The sequence below is a fragment of the Aulostomus chinensis genome, chromosome 12 (assembly GCF_037954235.1).
Source record: "Aulostomus chinensis isolate RoL2024-O1b breed Wild chromosome 12, RoL_Achi_v1.0, whole genome shotgun sequence".
NCBI classification, from domain to species: Eukaryota; Metazoa; Chordata; class Actinopteri; order Syngnathiformes; family Aulostomidae; genus Aulostomus; species Aulostomus chinensis.
Window position 1 is genome coordinate 19,559,790 of NC_141331.1, and position 16,224 is coordinate 19,576,013.

The window sequence follows — 16,224 nt, forward strand, 5'->3', positions numbered from 1 at the left end:
AGAACTGCCTCCGCTTTGTTTGTTTTGCAATTTTATTTCGCTCTTTCTTTTAATGGTCATGTATGACAATGTTAAATACTTTTAATAAAGACAGTTATCAGTTGATGAAATTAGCCTTCTGAGTACCTTTACATTGGCATATCAGTGCGGACAAAATTGGTGCCCAATGAAAGCAGGGTCTATTTTAAGCACTAAAATTCACTATATCGGTTACACTTATTAGTAATCATTGAGTTTTCTGCTTCTTCTAAAATCGGTACCATGTGTGGCTCAAATATCCCATATTGGTTGGGTCCTAGACAGGAGAGGGTTCACTCACAAAGACCTAATTTTCTGGCCATCACTGCGCTCATACACACAATAATCAGCTTGTCAGACAAGTCAACATGATGTTTATTGATAAGTTCTTTCTTGTGCTACATGGGTGTCCTCGACAACATCACCAAAGCCCCATCCTGAAAGTCATGTGACAAGCAAAAAACTCCTCTCTCTTTTTCTCTGGTTACATCCCCTTAAAATCCCATTGAGCCTTAAGCCTAGTATAACGGTGCTGATCTGCAGTCCATCACCCACAAAGTTCCACTTATCCACTTGTTGACCTGCCAAAGGTTAACAGCAAACTAAGGACACAGCTAGATACATACAGGAGAAATGAGTTTGGGCTCCAAACGTATGACACAGCCAAGGCCGCATCATAAACGTCACCCTAAATCGATTCTTACACTATTACGGAGCACTTGATACATGGCGGCAGGCTTTAACAGCCAGAGAAATGGACAAAGCAAATGGGTAGTCCATCAACATACATTACACCACATGACCACGAGCTGCCTTCAAGTAAATTATTGATCCATACACAAGGCACAGCAACTAGGCGTAATGTGGTTTCAGCTTTGACTCTTCAGACACACACACACACACACACACACACACACACACACACACACACACACACACACACACACACACACACACACACACACACACACACACATACAGCCTCCCACTGTAGTTCAGGAAAGTGAACTACACCTTCCTGCCTACAAATGCTGAAAAATATGGGTTGTGCTGCTAGAAAGGGAGCAACAGCACAAATCTTTCATATTATGAGGTTAACACATTGTGTTAACACAATCCTAATTATCATGGTGAGACCTTGGTGCTAAAGCTCCATTACATAACAGTGTTGCTCACAAGCAAACACACACACACACACGTGCACACACACGCACACACCGCCCACAAACTTGCTTTCATAGATTATTATACAAGGAGCATAGCTGCCCTCTACTGGATGAATACCTTCCCTACAGGAACGTGAGAACCAGGCTCTCCAGAGTCTGTAAGAGGATGATAATAGAGCAAATGAGATCAAAATTGTGATTATATAAATTGCATCTATTTTTTTTTGCATTTTCTTGACAAGTGAGTAACTCCTCTTGAAGAAGATACAATAAGAAGCTTTCATTGTCGTCGTCATCCTGTTGCTTTAATCTCACCACACTCGTGCCTTCCATGTCCCTGCTGATGGAGTTACTTGACATTTATTCTTTTTACTGCTCTGTCCTGCCAACTCCTATTAGAAATTGATCAACTCTTTTATTCTTACTATATTAAGTGGGACTGCAGCACTTCATTTTGAATTAGACAGGCACTTTGAGCTCATTTACACTGACAGCTATGCCAAAACACCCATCTGGTTTCAATTAGTAAGATCCTGTCCGATCCAATATAGACTTATTAGAGAAATGAACACTTCAACATACATCAGCACAACAGGAATGATTTCAAATGACAGATAAATCTTTGGAAAAATGTTAGTTGGCATGAAGTTAGTTTTTTTTTTTTAGGCTACAGCCACATACTGTAAATATACTTTCATTTTATAATAAAAACAGCCCACACAAGCAGTTTAGCACAATTTCAGAATTAACCTCTGTCCAGACTGACACGCCTGCATATCATATGGCTTTTCACATAACCAGGAAGTAGATTGTCTACTACGAGGATGATTGTATGTTTGCAGAAAAAAACATGGAGGAAGACCAACAATGGCATATATTGCGTAGTACACACTGATGACAAGATCTCTCAGTTCAGACTATAATTAGTGTCTTCTTATCTAGACCAAGAAAGATCATGGTGGTCTTCGAAACACGTTGTTTAATGACTGAAACAAGTTGCGTAATCGTCCAGATACACGTGGCTAACATCCTTCATCACTCTGCTGATGTAACATGCTGGCAACCTTTTTAAGTACCTCCATGTATCTCCCCTCTTTTTGTTGGTCCAAATACCACCCACTAAAATTTAAAGGGCAGGATGTGTAATTTTTACTGTGACCGGCCACCAGGGGGCAATCAAAGATCATTGCCTTCTCTTGTAGTGAGTTGCCATGATGGAGTGTATACCATTATGATTTAGGGTTGTTAACTTATCAAAGAAATTAATCTCATTAATTATAATTGATTAACTACTGGCTGTATGAATTTTGGCTATGACAAGCATTTTGAATGTTTCAATTCAAACGTATTTTGGTATATGAGGAAATGAATAGATCAATTTTACAGAAGAAAATCTAGATACAGCCAAGGTGTATCACTCTCTCTCCAGCTCTTCATTTACAAGTGTGTCAAGGTTGCAATTAATCTTTCCAGTACATTATATTTTCTATAAATAATTAGTCTAAATTAATTGTTTATTTGCCAACCCAAATATATCCTTAAGAGATGATATCATTTGTTGCAGTTTTCAATTAATTCAAGAGCTTTCCCACTTATCTCAAACCTGTTGGCAGCTGTCATGACAACACTTCAGCTTCTCATTATCGTCAGTGATTGTGATACATAAACAGCCACACAATTAATATGTATTTATCAATTTCATTGGAGTGGTCCAACCTTGTGAGATACAGAAGTATCTATTTTCTGGACAAAATGCTGTTAAAGCATTAAAGGCTTGTCTTGTTTCTCCCTCTAAATCGTGGGTGCAGTGTGGGAGAGTTTTCACATCTAGAAAAATGATGTGCTGATCTGAGTTCAAGTGTACAAAGTAAAATGTACTGGATTGAGATAAGGAAATACTCTGGTGGCACAAAAATGTACTCAATTCTTTGAATCTGAAACATTTTTATGTAAACATAGGTAACTTTGTTCCAGGTGGCTGACCGGAAAAAATAACAGCAGAATCCTTGAACATTACCCGAAAGCGTAGACCAACGTTTGAGGTACCAGCTTTGAAAAAGATATTGAAAAACTATGATAACACAGATTTTTTTATAGTATATGGGGTTGAACATAAAACATTAGATCTGTTGTGTAGGACTAGATGTTGATATCCCTCGATAGATACGCACCTAAGGCACCGATGAGACTTTGTGGAGTTCAAATGAGTGATGGCATCCTTCGTGTTTTCGAGTGGGTGCCCTCCTTCATGGATGTTTCGCTGATTATCCCACGACACCTCCAGAGGGTTCAGCAGTGAATCCCAGCGTCCCAGGTTCACTCCCTAGATGCAATCAGCTCACTTGAAGGCCCAGGTCGGATCCTTTCTTTTCATCCACAGCCACTGGCTTCCCTTCTCAGCAGCCCTGGAGAGGTCCTTGACTGCCTGCCTGTGGGCCTTCCCTCGCACTCCCATCTCCTTGTGTAGCCTGGATGTTGAGGTGGCTACGAATCCTCTGCAGCCTACTTACACTGGGCGTACCGCCACTTTCCAGCCTTGTTGTTGAGCATCTGCAGCGAGTTCAGCATACCTCAGCTTCTTCCACTCATAGGCCTCCTCCACTTCACTCTCCCAGGGCACCGTGAGCTCTATAATGTAAACGAGCTTGAGCGAGGGTGACCATAGAACGAGGTCTGGTCGCAGGTTGGTGGATGGGATCTCAGTTGGGAAGTAGAGTTTCTTGTTCAGGTCTGCCAGCAGCTTCCAGTCCCGTGCTCTGCCCAACTGCCCAGAGTCAGCTCTTATGGTAGTGAGGCTGGCTTGCCCTTCCCGGACAAATGCTTCTTGCTGTGAGGCAACAGTCATAACCACTGCGCCACCATGCTGCCTGCGTTGCATCAATGACATAATCAGCATTATTTTTCTCTAGGCAAATTATGGCCTCCACAAACAAATCATGACGTGCTTAAAGATTTCCACCCCAACTTGTGCTGAGCAGAATGTACTTCTTTCACACCCTGAGTACCTTTGTATCACCAGCTGCTCATAAAAACTACATAGTTCTCCATATTAACCTTTTACATTCCCAATTTGTGACCAGTTAATTCAAATAAAGTGTATTTGTAAGTGTGCTCTTCAGTTTTCATGTTAAAATGGACATCAGTTTCAGAGGAATGCTCCTCTTAACATGTCAATGGATGAAGAGATGAAAATCCAACTCCACTGTCATATTATCAGTGGTTGGTTAGACTTTGTAGTGATGTAGTCCATGAAGATTGTGGTCATCCTCCTTGACTTCAGCTTGCAAAGAACACAGCTCTTATATGGGAAACTGATACCATCAGAGTATCAGTCTGAGGTCTAGCACCTGTTTGTTGTTGTTGAGTGGAGCACTGTTGGGGAAGAGTGAAGTATTCTGATTCTGATTTAGTATTGCATTCATACCAGCATTGTATTTGTAAAAGCAATGCATTAATACTTTTCCTTGTATTATGCTGGAGTGTGCAGAGGTAGCTATTAGATGCTATTACTGTAAACTGTATTTTATCATTATTGCTGCATTGTAGGTTTGTCCTTGTGTGTCTTCAGACCCTTTAAATTCAGCATGCCCCATACGCTACTCCCATTAGCAGCAATTAGCTCGTTAACGCTGCGCCTATCAATGGCTAGGACTGAAATATAAACTTCTGCCGGTTTTTTCCTGTATTTCCTCGCATGTACTTAGACACAGTGAAGATGACAACACAACAGGTAACACAAGTTTATTCCATTTCGGTAGAAGTATTCGTGTTAGTTTTGTCATTGTTGTCAAATGTGTGTGACGAAGCTAATGCTAGTTAACGCGCTTTTTTTTTTTTTTTTTTACATGCCTTGCCGTAAGTTCGTTGCTGACGTCATTCTTCTTTTTTTTATGTCGTCCTTTGGACCCGCGGCGACTTTTCAGACGGTGTGGCCGTGCTTTCCATTCATCTTTCCCCTGACTTGTCCCATGACCGGGAGAGTCTACCACCAGGGTGTTCGCACTAGTCCTACGGTCATACCGTATATCTACAATGCTGTGATTGAAATACCACATCCAAGTAAGTCAAGAGTCGTAGCACCAAAATGAATCAGTTCATTCGAATTAAATCTCCTTAAACCTTTTATTATTAACGAACTTTGACATTGTTTGCTACGACGAAATGATTGTGGATTTTGGCTAAAGAGATAGTTGTCACCACCTGTGAATTGAAGGTAGTTTCGAACTCATTCATCCCAGGAGTCAACCAGTGTTTTCATTCACTCATGTCACTGTGGTGTCTTCATTCACAGAGGATAAAAGACAATTCCTCCTGGAAAGGTAAGTGGTCACACTGTGTTGACAGCGCCACTAACATCTTTGACCTGCTCACCTGGTCTGCGTCCTCCAGGTCTGTGTTTAATTTGGTGGATGATCACGGCTACCTCTCCTTAACTGACCCCAAGCTGCTGGGTTGGTATCTCTGTTTGTCTCCGGAGGACAGAAAGATCATACAAGGTCTGTCGTCGTTCATATAATCAAAATGCTGATGTGGGTTTAATGTAAAATGCATGTTGAAGTGGAGCCAAATTTCATGTGTATGTGTACTGACAAATACGGGGGTTGCATAGAGGTATTTTAATGATTTAACAGTCAAACTGTGCAACAGCAGCAGGCATAGAGCTCGATGAAGAGGGCAACCTGAGGATGAATATGAGGGCCCTTTCTCAATGGCCAAAAACAAAAAAATGCTAGCCTCTGTCTTTTTCTCTGCAGTGGCAACAGCTTAACTGGCATCCGCTGTGGGGTTGAATCACGCTGTTGTAGACCCGGGTATTTATCAGCACTGACACTTATAAAACATGATAGGAAAGGCTGTAGCTTGCAGCTGGCCTCAAGTGCTTCCCATTTAGTACACACAATGATGAGCAATCGGATGACAACCATCATCAATGTATATTGAGGACTGAAAGCTTGTTGCTTCCAACAGTTACTTCTGAGGGCTTCCTAGTCTCAGCCACAAATTCAAGTCGTTCACATACAAGCGGTGACATGTTCTAACGTCGTTCAGTCAGCAGTGAGTTTGAATAACAGAAAGAAGCACGAAACATTAACAGAACAACATCACTTCTCTCCGTAGATGATGGAGAGACTATTCAAATGCTGCCTTGATACAATTGATTGGGAATAAGGGCGTACAAATGATGCAATACAGATATTAAAATCAAAGAAACAAAGGATAATAAAAACAGAGGTACATGAGATTATCAAGCAAATACATTTAAGCTGTTTTTTTTTCTCACAGATGAAGGAGGTTTTCACCAGTTTCTGCAAAGACATCCTGCCCTAAAACTGACTAAGCATCATGTTCATATAAAGTGTAAGTCTCTCAAGCTGTTATATTATCTACTTTGCAATTTGAGGGGGGAAAAAAAACCCCAAATGATTTATTTACATTCAATGCAGATAATGCTGACGGTAACTGTCCAGCTCAGTGGACCGCGACTTCCAACATGCACAGGTATGTCTCGCAATAAATGCAGCCAATTGATGATGCACGCCGCATTCTAAAACTTCATCCTAAAGATTGATCCATTTTGAAAATGTTTTGTTTCCAGATCTACTGCACCAGCAGCAAGTAGGACTTATGGTAATATGCAAATTTAAACATTGCCGTTGGTGCCGTTGATTGGCACCATTTTTATGCAAAAGCTCACAGTTTTCAAACTAGAAAAACTGCAATTTAAATTTCTGTTCATGTGTTCCTTTTGCAAGAAATCCACCGGGAGGATGGCTTCCAAAAAGCCATCAACACACTTGTTACCAAGGTGCCAAGCCCTCATCAGAGGGCGCAGGAAGTAAGAATACAGTCTTCTCTGTGTAGGAACTCAACAGCTAAGATTAATACTACCATAGGGCAGGTTTATGTATATTTCCATGTGGTGAATATGCTCTAGTGTTTATATTCAGTTGGCAAATGGATGTAAAACGTTAGATTTTATTTAAAAGCTTCTCTGCTCCCTCAGCTAAGGGAAGAGGAGCCAGGAACATACATGGCCCGCAGCAGCAGCAGTGTCGCCATGTGCAAGGATCCAGCGGTACTGAGGAGCTTCTCCTCGGACAGGCAGCTGGACTCGTGCAGATGGACGGGACAACATGAGTGCAGGAGCCAGATCTCAGAGGCACAAGGCCAAACGTCTGACTTCCCTTTTCCTGAAATCAGTCTGTTACAGTGAGTATGCACAATATAATTCTCAAAGAAGGGTTTGATAGAACAAATCTCATAAATTAAGATTCGTCGTGTCATGTCAAATTGGAATTGTCGACTGGTGAAATTGTCTTGTGTAGCCAGAGAAAGATAATAGTCACACAGTGGCAGGCTTATACTTGCAGCATTGTTCCTGTAACCTAAACTACTGGTGACAAATTAAAATTGAAACAAAATTGCAACAGTTTGTTAAATCACAATTAGACATTAAGTATGGTGTGGTATTGACACATTTTGGAAGAGAAAAAATACTCCAAAGCTAAAATTGATTTCAAAATATTTTTCCTCTGACTTTAACCCCGTAGGGCAGCCTCTCTCCTTCACTTGTAATATATTTTGATTTACTGTACAAATAAATGTATATTTGTGATGCCAGTGTCTCTCATTTTCCTTTATGTTTCAGGTCAGAATGGCCAACTGTTGGAAAAGAGCCTCAGTCTGAGTACTACGTCTTGGATGGGATCAGTGTGGCTGGAACGTGCTACGATGACAAGAGCATTATTCCGCCCATGAAACAAGATGAGGAAGACTCTCTAATGTTTGTCCCAGGGGTTGAAGACACTCCCTCAAACAACAGCCATGATAGTGAGTACTTGATGGATGGAGGTCAGGCTGAGTTGAGCGTTGATGGTGAGGGAGACAGCTTCCATAGCATTATGGCTGACGATAAGAGCATCATCTGCCTTGCCAAAGATGGCCAGAAGGCGCATGCCAGTGTGGGTCACTCATATTCAGCCACCAGGAATAGCGGAGCACCCATAATCACCACCTCCACAAGTCGTCCTGCTCCCACCTGTGATGCTATGACCAGCACTGAGCTGACTGAGAGAATGTCAGCTTTCACTCAAACTGAGGATCCAGCGACAGCTGACAAGCACATCATTACTGAGGTCCACATGGCTGATCTGGACTATCTGACTGAGGTAAAGTTGGAACCTAAGAGTTGCCTGTAGCTGGATTAGCAATAACTTAAACAAATTCTTTAATAACATTTCAGGAATTTATCAAACTCAAAACAGCTCAGGAACTGAGAGATGGAAAGGAGACAATGAAAAGGTAACATACTGACTCAAGACTGGTAGAATGGTAGTTCAAATGATCACCCAAAGCTTTATGATTAATACTTTGACAGCATTTTTATTATGAATCATACTAATTATCTTTTGGTCCAGAGCTGGTTGCAAATTGAGAAAGGAATGTGACTGTGCTCGCCGTGCTCAGCAAGCAGAGCTGTGGGTTCTGGCCCTGCAGTACAACGTGTGGCGCCAGCACTGCTGGAGGCTCCACCACACCTTTGCTGAAGGAGCCATACTTCTTGGAGACGTTGAAACCTACTGGTAGGATTTTAGATGTACAAACTCAACATTGATACATTTTCATTTTAGATTTTTTTGAGGAATTTTTGCTGCCTTTGTACCTTGCATCCACACCATTCTGTCATTCTCAAAGCATGACTATTAACAGGGAAAAAAAAAGATCTTCCTTGTCTATCAGTAGTCATTCACCAGGAAGAGAGAGAGACAATCAGAGTAGACAGTCTGTGTCCTGTTTACTCCAGCGCGCATGCTCAGTGTATGCAAATGTGCGTGTGTTATGAGGCGTGTTGGTATGGACAGATTAATTCTGAGTACCTTGACAGAGATTGTGTTTAGTTTTCAATGCTTTTTTAAAATGAAAACAAGTACTACTGTACAGAAAGGTAGAGTGATGCAAACAACAAACAGTTGTTTACGTTCACCACGATTTTTCTTCTCTCACCATAGGCCAAAGGATCCTCCAGCAAACCTTGTGGCTGTTCTTCAAAAACTGGAGTCCGACTACAATCACAAGAGAAATGAGATTCTAGCTGGGGTTCCTCTAGAAGACCTGAAGCCTTTAGCTGTTGACCCCAATAAAATCATCTCTGCCTCAACTTACAGCCCTGTAATGTGGAAATACTTCCTACTGGTGGTTTTATCAATTACAACACTAGATCTGAAAATAATGGTCTTTTGTCTCTGATCAGATCGTTGGTGACATGCTGGAAAATGTGCCCTCTAGGTAAATGAGTATGAGCACTAAAGTTGAACGCACCTTTTCAAATTGCAGAAACTCATAACATAATTTTTTGGGTGTGCAGGACCTCTCAGCAGTCACTGAAAAGTAAAACATCAGGTGAAGGAACTGGATGTTTGGATGGTCAAAACACCAGGGTATGTGAACACTCTTAGCTGCTCTTTAGTGCTCCAAATCAAATCCCTATTTAAGTTTTTTTGTCTACATAGATCTTAAAACAGTTTTTGTTTCTTGTCTTTCCTAGCAGTCACTGAAAAAGGAAGGCCTGACTAGCCAGGTCCGAAAGGATGGCAGCAAAACAAGGCAAGCTGTCGCTCTTGTCCCCCAGGAAAGAGGTGCCATCTATAAAACATACCAGCCAGAGAAAATACAGACGAGTAAGTATGAGCCCCTCTCACATTTGTAACAACCCTGGTTAGTTGAATCATTGTTTTGTGCTGCAGGTTCGTTCAAAGACTCAAACATGAATGAGGTATGGTATGACGCAGAGGAGGACCTTGATCCTGCAGCAGCTGGAGTGGCTGCTGAGATGAGAGAGCAGTCAAAAGGTAAGAAATATCAGTGCATGTAGCTGAAAAATGTACACAAACTGAATTTATTTCCGTTTATATATTTTCTGGTGAATTTGTGGTAATTATAGAATCCACCTGCGAGGAGCCCAAAGGCTCACTGCTCTGTGGGTCCGACCTTCCCGGTAATGTGACGGAGGTTAGTCTTAACATTTCTGCTTCTTTGTGCTTAAAGTAGGGCCTTTTGAGAACAGGTGAACTATTTCTAGACACATCTTAATAAACTCTGACAAAGAAACTCTCCCTTGAGTAGTTTTGGTTCATATCATGTATGTTCCACTGTAGCCAGCAGAGGGCAGTACAGATTTTAAAACCAACTTTGTTTACTAGAGTGACGTCACACTGTGGTTTGAGAAATACTAACCCTCAGAAGCCTGCATCTTTTCCTTTAAGAAGGATTTAGGTGAGCTGCTGTTGTGCTGACTGAGAGCATTAAACGCCACAACAGTTCTCATATAAAGCGACCAGACTGTCAGTATAATAAATGTTTGTGCCACAGGCTCTGTAAAGTGTTGATAGTCGTGGTGAGCAGCCAGCTATCAGCCCTGTGACAGAGCTGAATGGCTGCTGCATGCAGGGCCACGCTTTACATGTGGAGCACATCAGAAGAGCCTCAGCAGTGAGCCAAGCTTGAGGCTGAGGACTCACAGGACTCTGGCACCACTGACAGAAGGGTGACACTATGAGGAAGAGTTTCTCCATAATAAAGGGAAAAGATTGGAATTTCTAGAAATTCTGGCATTTCAGCTGAAGAAGCCAGTTTAAGTTTTCTACATCAATCTAGTTAAAAACTGCTCCCATCAGACAGAATTGCTCTGTCGATAGAAAGAGTTAATGTTTAACTGTACATTGTGAATAAAAATCTGTCCCTCCTCTCCCCAGACTCCACCACTTGTCTCTAGTGCCAAGACCAGGAAGGTTGTCTGCATCACTCCCACTGCTAAGGGAACTTGTGTCCCCCAACACTACGGCACCATGGGCAGCTTCGACACCCTAATGTCAGAGCTGGCGGAGCTCCACCCTGATGTAGGGAGGCCCAGGATTTTGGATGCCCTGATTGAGTTGAGGGCCAAACACCAGGATGTCCTCAGTGGCCTACCCCTCAGGACCATCAGGCAGATGATGTCTGACATTCTGACTAGGCCAGCGAACACAACACAGTTGTAAAGAAACAAATAGACTTTTGTTGTTGTCAGTGATTTGTTTGAAGTTATGTTAGAACAGCATTTCAATCCCTAAAGTGTTGTTAACACCTCTGTAATTGTTCCAGAGATGACGCAGGCAATCAGAATCTGAAGGGAACTGAATGTAAACCATGGCAGGTCACTGAAAGCATTGTTTACCATAATGATTTGTGTTTATTAGGATCAGATTGTGTTGAGTGCTGTTGAGTGAAGGGTTTTTGTTTTGTTTTTTTAGCCTTCAAAAGTTCTGCCAGTTTCTGTGAATAGATGGTCAGCACAGTAGTGTAATGTGCAGCAGCTTTATTTGTATTGGATTGTATTTTTGTTGTCTCAATTAAAATGAGGTATATGCAAATGTTTTTCTTATCTTCAGTGGCGCCTCAGGTGGACCCCTCACAGTGGTTGAGCCAACAGCTGTGATTGACGCATGTATTAATTAGCCCCACCCCTACCTTCAAAAGCCATACAAATCATATTTCTGAGTAAACAGGTGTGATCATTAACATTAATTATGGCTCTTTTCTATTAAGGTAGACCAGAGTCCTAAAACCCAGAAGAAAGTAAGCATATTTGGATATCTGGTTCCCTCACCTGGAAGTCAGAGGATTTTTTTGGAATGGGTTTTGGTTGGTCCATTAAATTTGAAACCTCCACGGTTGTATTGACACTTGGAAAATAGTGGTGTTAATTTATGCAGATTATCTTGCTGAGTATAACGTGTAAGGCTCCTAAGCTTTTGTTTGCCACATGGCTTATTCTCTGCAATAAGCCCAAATCCCTTTGGCTGTGGGTCAAGGGAGCCCATGGTGCTGCTAACTTCTGGGTTGGCCTGTTAAAACACATCTGTAAACAGGCCCTGTTCCATTTAGGTGGCCCCAAGTCCCCGCTATGGACACATTAAAATTACATGCATATACTTTATCTGTAGCACTATATTATACTGTTTAGAAATCCCTGCGTCATGTAACTTGGAAAATGTAAACTTTTTAAAAATATAAACGCTGAAACGATGTAAACAGTGTATTTGGCATTAAAATGTTCATATCAACATTGGACGCACTATATTGAAAGAATAGCTCCTTTATTGAAACGAGGTACTTCTTGCCTCATTGGATCAAGCACACCTGTGTTTACCCTGCTGAGACACGTCACACTTGACTCCTGCCACCAGCAGCAACGGAGGCGAATGGAAATTACGCTATCGGATATATTCGATTTAAAGCGAGGTTAAAGATGGCGTCGGACGAGTCTGCTTCACTGACGTCTGCTACATTAAACTAAAGTCTTGAAACAGGGTTTGGGTCAATTTTGAGTGACAAATTGCTGCCTTAGTCCCGACGTAACCGCAGCAGCAGAGGTGTTGTCCCCGGTAGGTGTCAGCAGTTCCACCAGGCAGGGTCGTGTTTGGGTGCCAACAGAGCAAGGAAAGAGTTAACATCAACACTGGCGTTTGGAAAGGGCGGAGACTCCTGCTGGGACTGGAACCTCCAGGACGAATTCAACAAGCGAGCGATGCTCATATGTGCAGAAGGACATTAGTGGATTTATTTATTTGTTGCTGGTTGTTGTCGCAAGGTCCCGTCCGACCCAGCTCCGGTTTTAGTCGAGTCAGACCGACATGAAGAGGACGGACAAGCTCTGGCGTCGCTGTCACTCATGGGTGCAGTAGTCGAGACGTGGAGAGCTGCAGGCGCGTATGAACCCGGAGACCCAGCGGTCGGATCAACAGGACGGTGCGGGGCGTGAAAACAATGGCAACTTGCTCCTGAGTGTCAAACAAAGCACCTCACTGGAGCGGTGATGGTCTAACACCCGCTACTGGTTTGCGCTGATCGGATGGACTAAATCCAATGAGAGGACTGACGGTAAGTCTGTGAGCCAGGAACAGAACTACAAAAGTGTTGATAAACACGCCGAGGGACAACATGTGGAGCCCGGGGACGTGGATGTGGAGAGCGGCTGTGAGCTGCATGCTTCTGGAAGCATTCCTGCACACTGCCAAAGGTAGGACAAAGACGGGTGTCCTGCTGTATCTGCAATCAGCCTGTTGTTGGATCAGCATCAGCCAGCTATTATTATAATACATAATAGCATATGTACATACTTAATACCTATATATACTTATATATGTGTTTGGAGCTTGAGCTGTAATCCGTTGCCACACGGAGGAGAGGTAAACAAGACGCATTTGGTTGTTGACTGACCATTAATCCAAGCGTTGTCGCCCAACATCGTGGTGTGCGAATAACTCAACCTATAGTGAGTGACCAAGTCAATGAAGACTACATGTGTTTAAATGTGTGGATTTTCAATGTTTTATTCTCATGGCACATGGTTAAATGATCTGTAAATATTACACAACCCTGTCAAACAAGCAAACATCACCACAGAGGTGAGTCAGAAACTCTCCAGCATCAACACTAAAACAATCCGTTTCTTAACGGGAATCTGTATAGGACTGCTGTGCACATGAGCTTCTGGTATTATCATGTTAGTTCTAGACTCTCTCACTCTTATATTGTTTCCACCATGCTCCCCTCAGGTCTGAATGTGTGCATGGGTGGCAGCGCTACATCCTGTGAAGAATGCCTCCTAATTCACCCAAGTTGCGCCTGGTGCGCACAAGAGGTACAGCCCCTCCGTCACATTATAATCAGGAGTGATAATCAAGTCCTGTAAGAGAAAGGGGGTCCACATGTAGAGTATCAGTACAGCTTCCTCTTCCTTGAGTTACAAATTAATACAAGTTTTTTACACAGGACTTTGGGAGAGGTGGCACGCTGTTGTTTCGGTGCGATTTTAATCACAACCTGCTCAAGAGGGGCTGCGATCCACGTTCCATTGAATACCCAACCAGCAGCATCTCCATCCTGCAGAACATGCCCCTGAGTTCTAAAGGGTCTGGGTCGACCCAATATGATGTGGTCCAGATAATGCCTCAGAGGATCTCTCTCAGTCTGCGACCAGGTAGGCAGCTGCTGCAATATCCTGCCTCGCTTATTTGATGAAACCAGCTAACCAGTTCCTTCCACTGGCCGTCCAGGTGACCAGACGTGGTTCGGGCTGCAGGTGCGGCAGGTAGAAGACTATCCGGTGGATCTCTACTATTTGATGGACCTTTCTCTTTCCATGAAAGATGATCTAGACACCATCCGAAATCTGGGCACCAAGCTGGCCCAAGAGATGGGCAAGCTCACTAGCAACTTCAGGCTGGGCTTCGGTTCCTTTGTGGACAAAAACATGTCACCTTTCTCCTACACAGCACCCAAGTATCAGGAGAATCCATGCAATGGGTGGGTGGAGGCTTTTAGAGCTTGAGTCTTGTTGACAGAGGAATGGATAGAGGTTTATAACCCTAAAACATGCACAGTAGATAAAAAGAAACTATTTTTACACATTGGTGAATTATGCATCGTTAGATATTCAGAGTGTTTCCATATTTGATAAAGCTGAGTGGATAAGCTGTTTTCAAAATGGCCCTCTCCTCCCACGCTCCTCAGCCGTGTTGATATGATCGAACTGGAAGAGAGCAGAATAGATGGAAGCTAAAAAGCTGTGGCACACAATGTTTGCCCCGGAGGTGAGATTGCGCTGCACTGACTCACTGCCCGTCAGTGCGCATCACTTCACATCTAGGTTACGACCTGAGCTGTGTGTCTGCGTGTGTATTAGTCACACACAAGGGAGCACAGCAGGATAAAGGGATAGATGGCATCACTTTGACCTCAGAGCAGCCTAGTTCACCTCTGGCTCTGCTCATGAGAGCGGCTGAGATTGAGATCAAGAGGTTCTTGAAAATTAGATTTTGCAAAATGCTGCCCAATTGGGTTTCATTTGCTGTCTAAGTCAAGCCAGCGTTATATCTTTGTGAATTAATCATGCAGATGAAACAACCATTTCTGCTGCATTCAACTGGATCTCATCTCTGTCTTGCTGCACAGATACAAGCCGTTCCCCAACTGTGTTCCCTCTTTTGGTTTCCGCCACATCCTCTCACTGACAGACAAAGTGGACCGCTTCAACGAGGAAGTGCAGAAGCAGATGGTATCTCGCAACCGGGATGCGCCAGAGGGCGGATTTGATGCCATCCTGCAGGCTGCAGTTTGCAAGGTGACAAGCTCTCATTAGTCTAATTTCTTTGATTCTCTATTGCATGTAGTTGAGAGGGAGGCAAACGCTGCGGTGTAACTACAGAGATGCACCTATGACAAATGCCTGGCCTATTTGCTGGTTAATTAAAGGCAGCAGGGGGGACGGACAGGAAGTGCAGTCTGGTGAAGCTGGCCTGCGAGCAACTCGTCCTTGCACTCCCGTCATGTCTCCATTTCCCTCTGCCAATTTAATTGTTTCTTACAGGAAGAGAGTGACTCCCTCCAAGTGGCTTCTGCCTTGTAATTTAGTGGAGCTGCACTATTTCAGACACTCACTGGTTAAGAGGCTAGACTGGGGGCCGTCCGAGGGCCAGACTCATCCAGGCTATTCTAATTTTACTCTCAGTGAATCAGGTCAACATTAGACGTGGGTTTACAATCTGAAAAGTAGTCGTGCTGTGTTTGCACTTTGATGACTCATAACTGAGTAGGAAGACATGTTTGTGGATTCACAGCACTGTGCTGCTGCCCTTTGTCTCCTATTCACTCATATTAATAACATTTTATTTCTAAAGCCCAAATCACGAATGACCACGAGGGGCTTTAGAATGTGTAGCCAATGCAACATCCCCTGTCCTCAGATCCTCAATTGTGGTGAGGCAAAACTTCCTTCAGGGTTCAGAGAGGAGGAATCCTTCTGCCAGGACAGACAGACATGCAGTAGCTGTGACAAGGACTAAGTATCAATCAGCCTCGTCCCCTCTTGATGTCTTTGGACTGTGGGAGGAAGCTGGAGTACCAGAGAACCCACGCAGGAACAGGGAGAACATGCAGACTCACACAGAGAGATCCTGCGCTCAAGCCGGGGCTCAAACCTGGAAGCTTCTTTCTGTGA

At 43.2% G+C, this 16,224-nt stretch overlaps 2 protein-coding genes across 7 annotated transcripts in view; both read left to right on the plus strand.

Annotated features, from left to right (window-relative positions):
* Positions 1–4,396: 4,396 nt before the first annotated feature.
* Positions 4,397–12,150, plus strand: rbm44 (RNA binding motif protein 44). 6 transcript variants are annotated; one of them, XM_086221311.1, is made up of 20 exons: positions 4,559–4,673; positions 4,889–4,914; positions 5,108–5,243; positions 5,476–5,503; positions 5,574–5,680; positions 6,468–6,542; positions 6,629–6,683; positions 6,781–6,812; positions 6,938–7,020; positions 7,189–7,394; positions 7,834–8,353; positions 8,428–8,486; positions 8,603–8,767; positions 9,194–9,353; positions 9,436–9,470; positions 9,550–9,622; positions 9,730–9,862; positions 9,929–10,033; positions 10,126–10,193; positions 10,937–12,149. In XM_086221311.1, the coding sequence occupies exons 2-20, from the start codon at positions 4,900–4,902 to the stop codon at positions 11,219–11,221; spliced, it is 2,340 nt and encodes a 779-aa protein (XP_086077437.1). In that variant the 5' UTR covers positions 4,559–4,673; positions 4,889–4,899; the 3' UTR covers positions 11,222–12,149. The 6 variants fall into 6 exon arrangements, with proteins under 6 accessions (XP_086077435.1, XP_086077437.1, XP_086077436.1 ...); XM_086221309.1 differs by lacking the exons at positions 4,559–4,673; positions 4,889–4,914 and adding an exon at positions 4,397–4,522 and having other exon boundaries at positions 10,937–12,150; XM_086221310.1 differs by lacking the exon at positions 4,559–4,673 and having other exon boundaries at positions 4,769–4,914; positions 10,937–12,148.
* A 234-nt stretch (positions 12,151–12,384) lies between these two features.
* The window catches only part of itgb5 (integrin, beta 5), a 50,744-nt gene continuing 46,904 nt past the window's right edge, over positions 12,385–16,224 (plus strand). The window contains exons 1-5 of the mRNA XM_086220754.1: positions 12,385–13,242; positions 13,781–13,866; positions 13,998–14,205; positions 14,282–14,531; positions 15,180–15,348. Coding sequence (XP_086076880.1) covers positions 13,164–13,242; positions 13,781–13,866; positions 13,998–14,205; positions 14,282–14,531; positions 15,180–15,348 — 792 coding nt within the window. The 5' untranslated portion in view covers positions 12,385–13,163. The remainder of the gene's footprint in view (positions 13,243–13,780; positions 13,867–13,997; positions 14,206–14,281; positions 14,532–15,179; positions 15,349–16,224) is intronic.

What these genes read in the sequence shown, in the direction of transcription:
- rbm44 (XM_086221309.1), top strand. Translation starts at nt 4,433, where the DNA reads ATGAAGATTGTGGTCATCCTCCTTGACTTCAGCTTGCAAAGAACACAG. An exon ending in CTCATCAGAGGGCGCAGGAA is followed by an intron (nt 7,021 to 7,188) that starts GTAAGAATACAG and finishes CTGCTCCCTCAG; the next exon opens with CTAAGGGAAGAGGAGCCAGG. An exon ending in ATCTGGACTATCTGACTGAG is followed by an intron (nt 8,354 to 8,427) that starts GTAAAGTTGGAA and finishes ATAACATTTCAG; the next exon opens with GAATTTATCAAACTCAAAAC.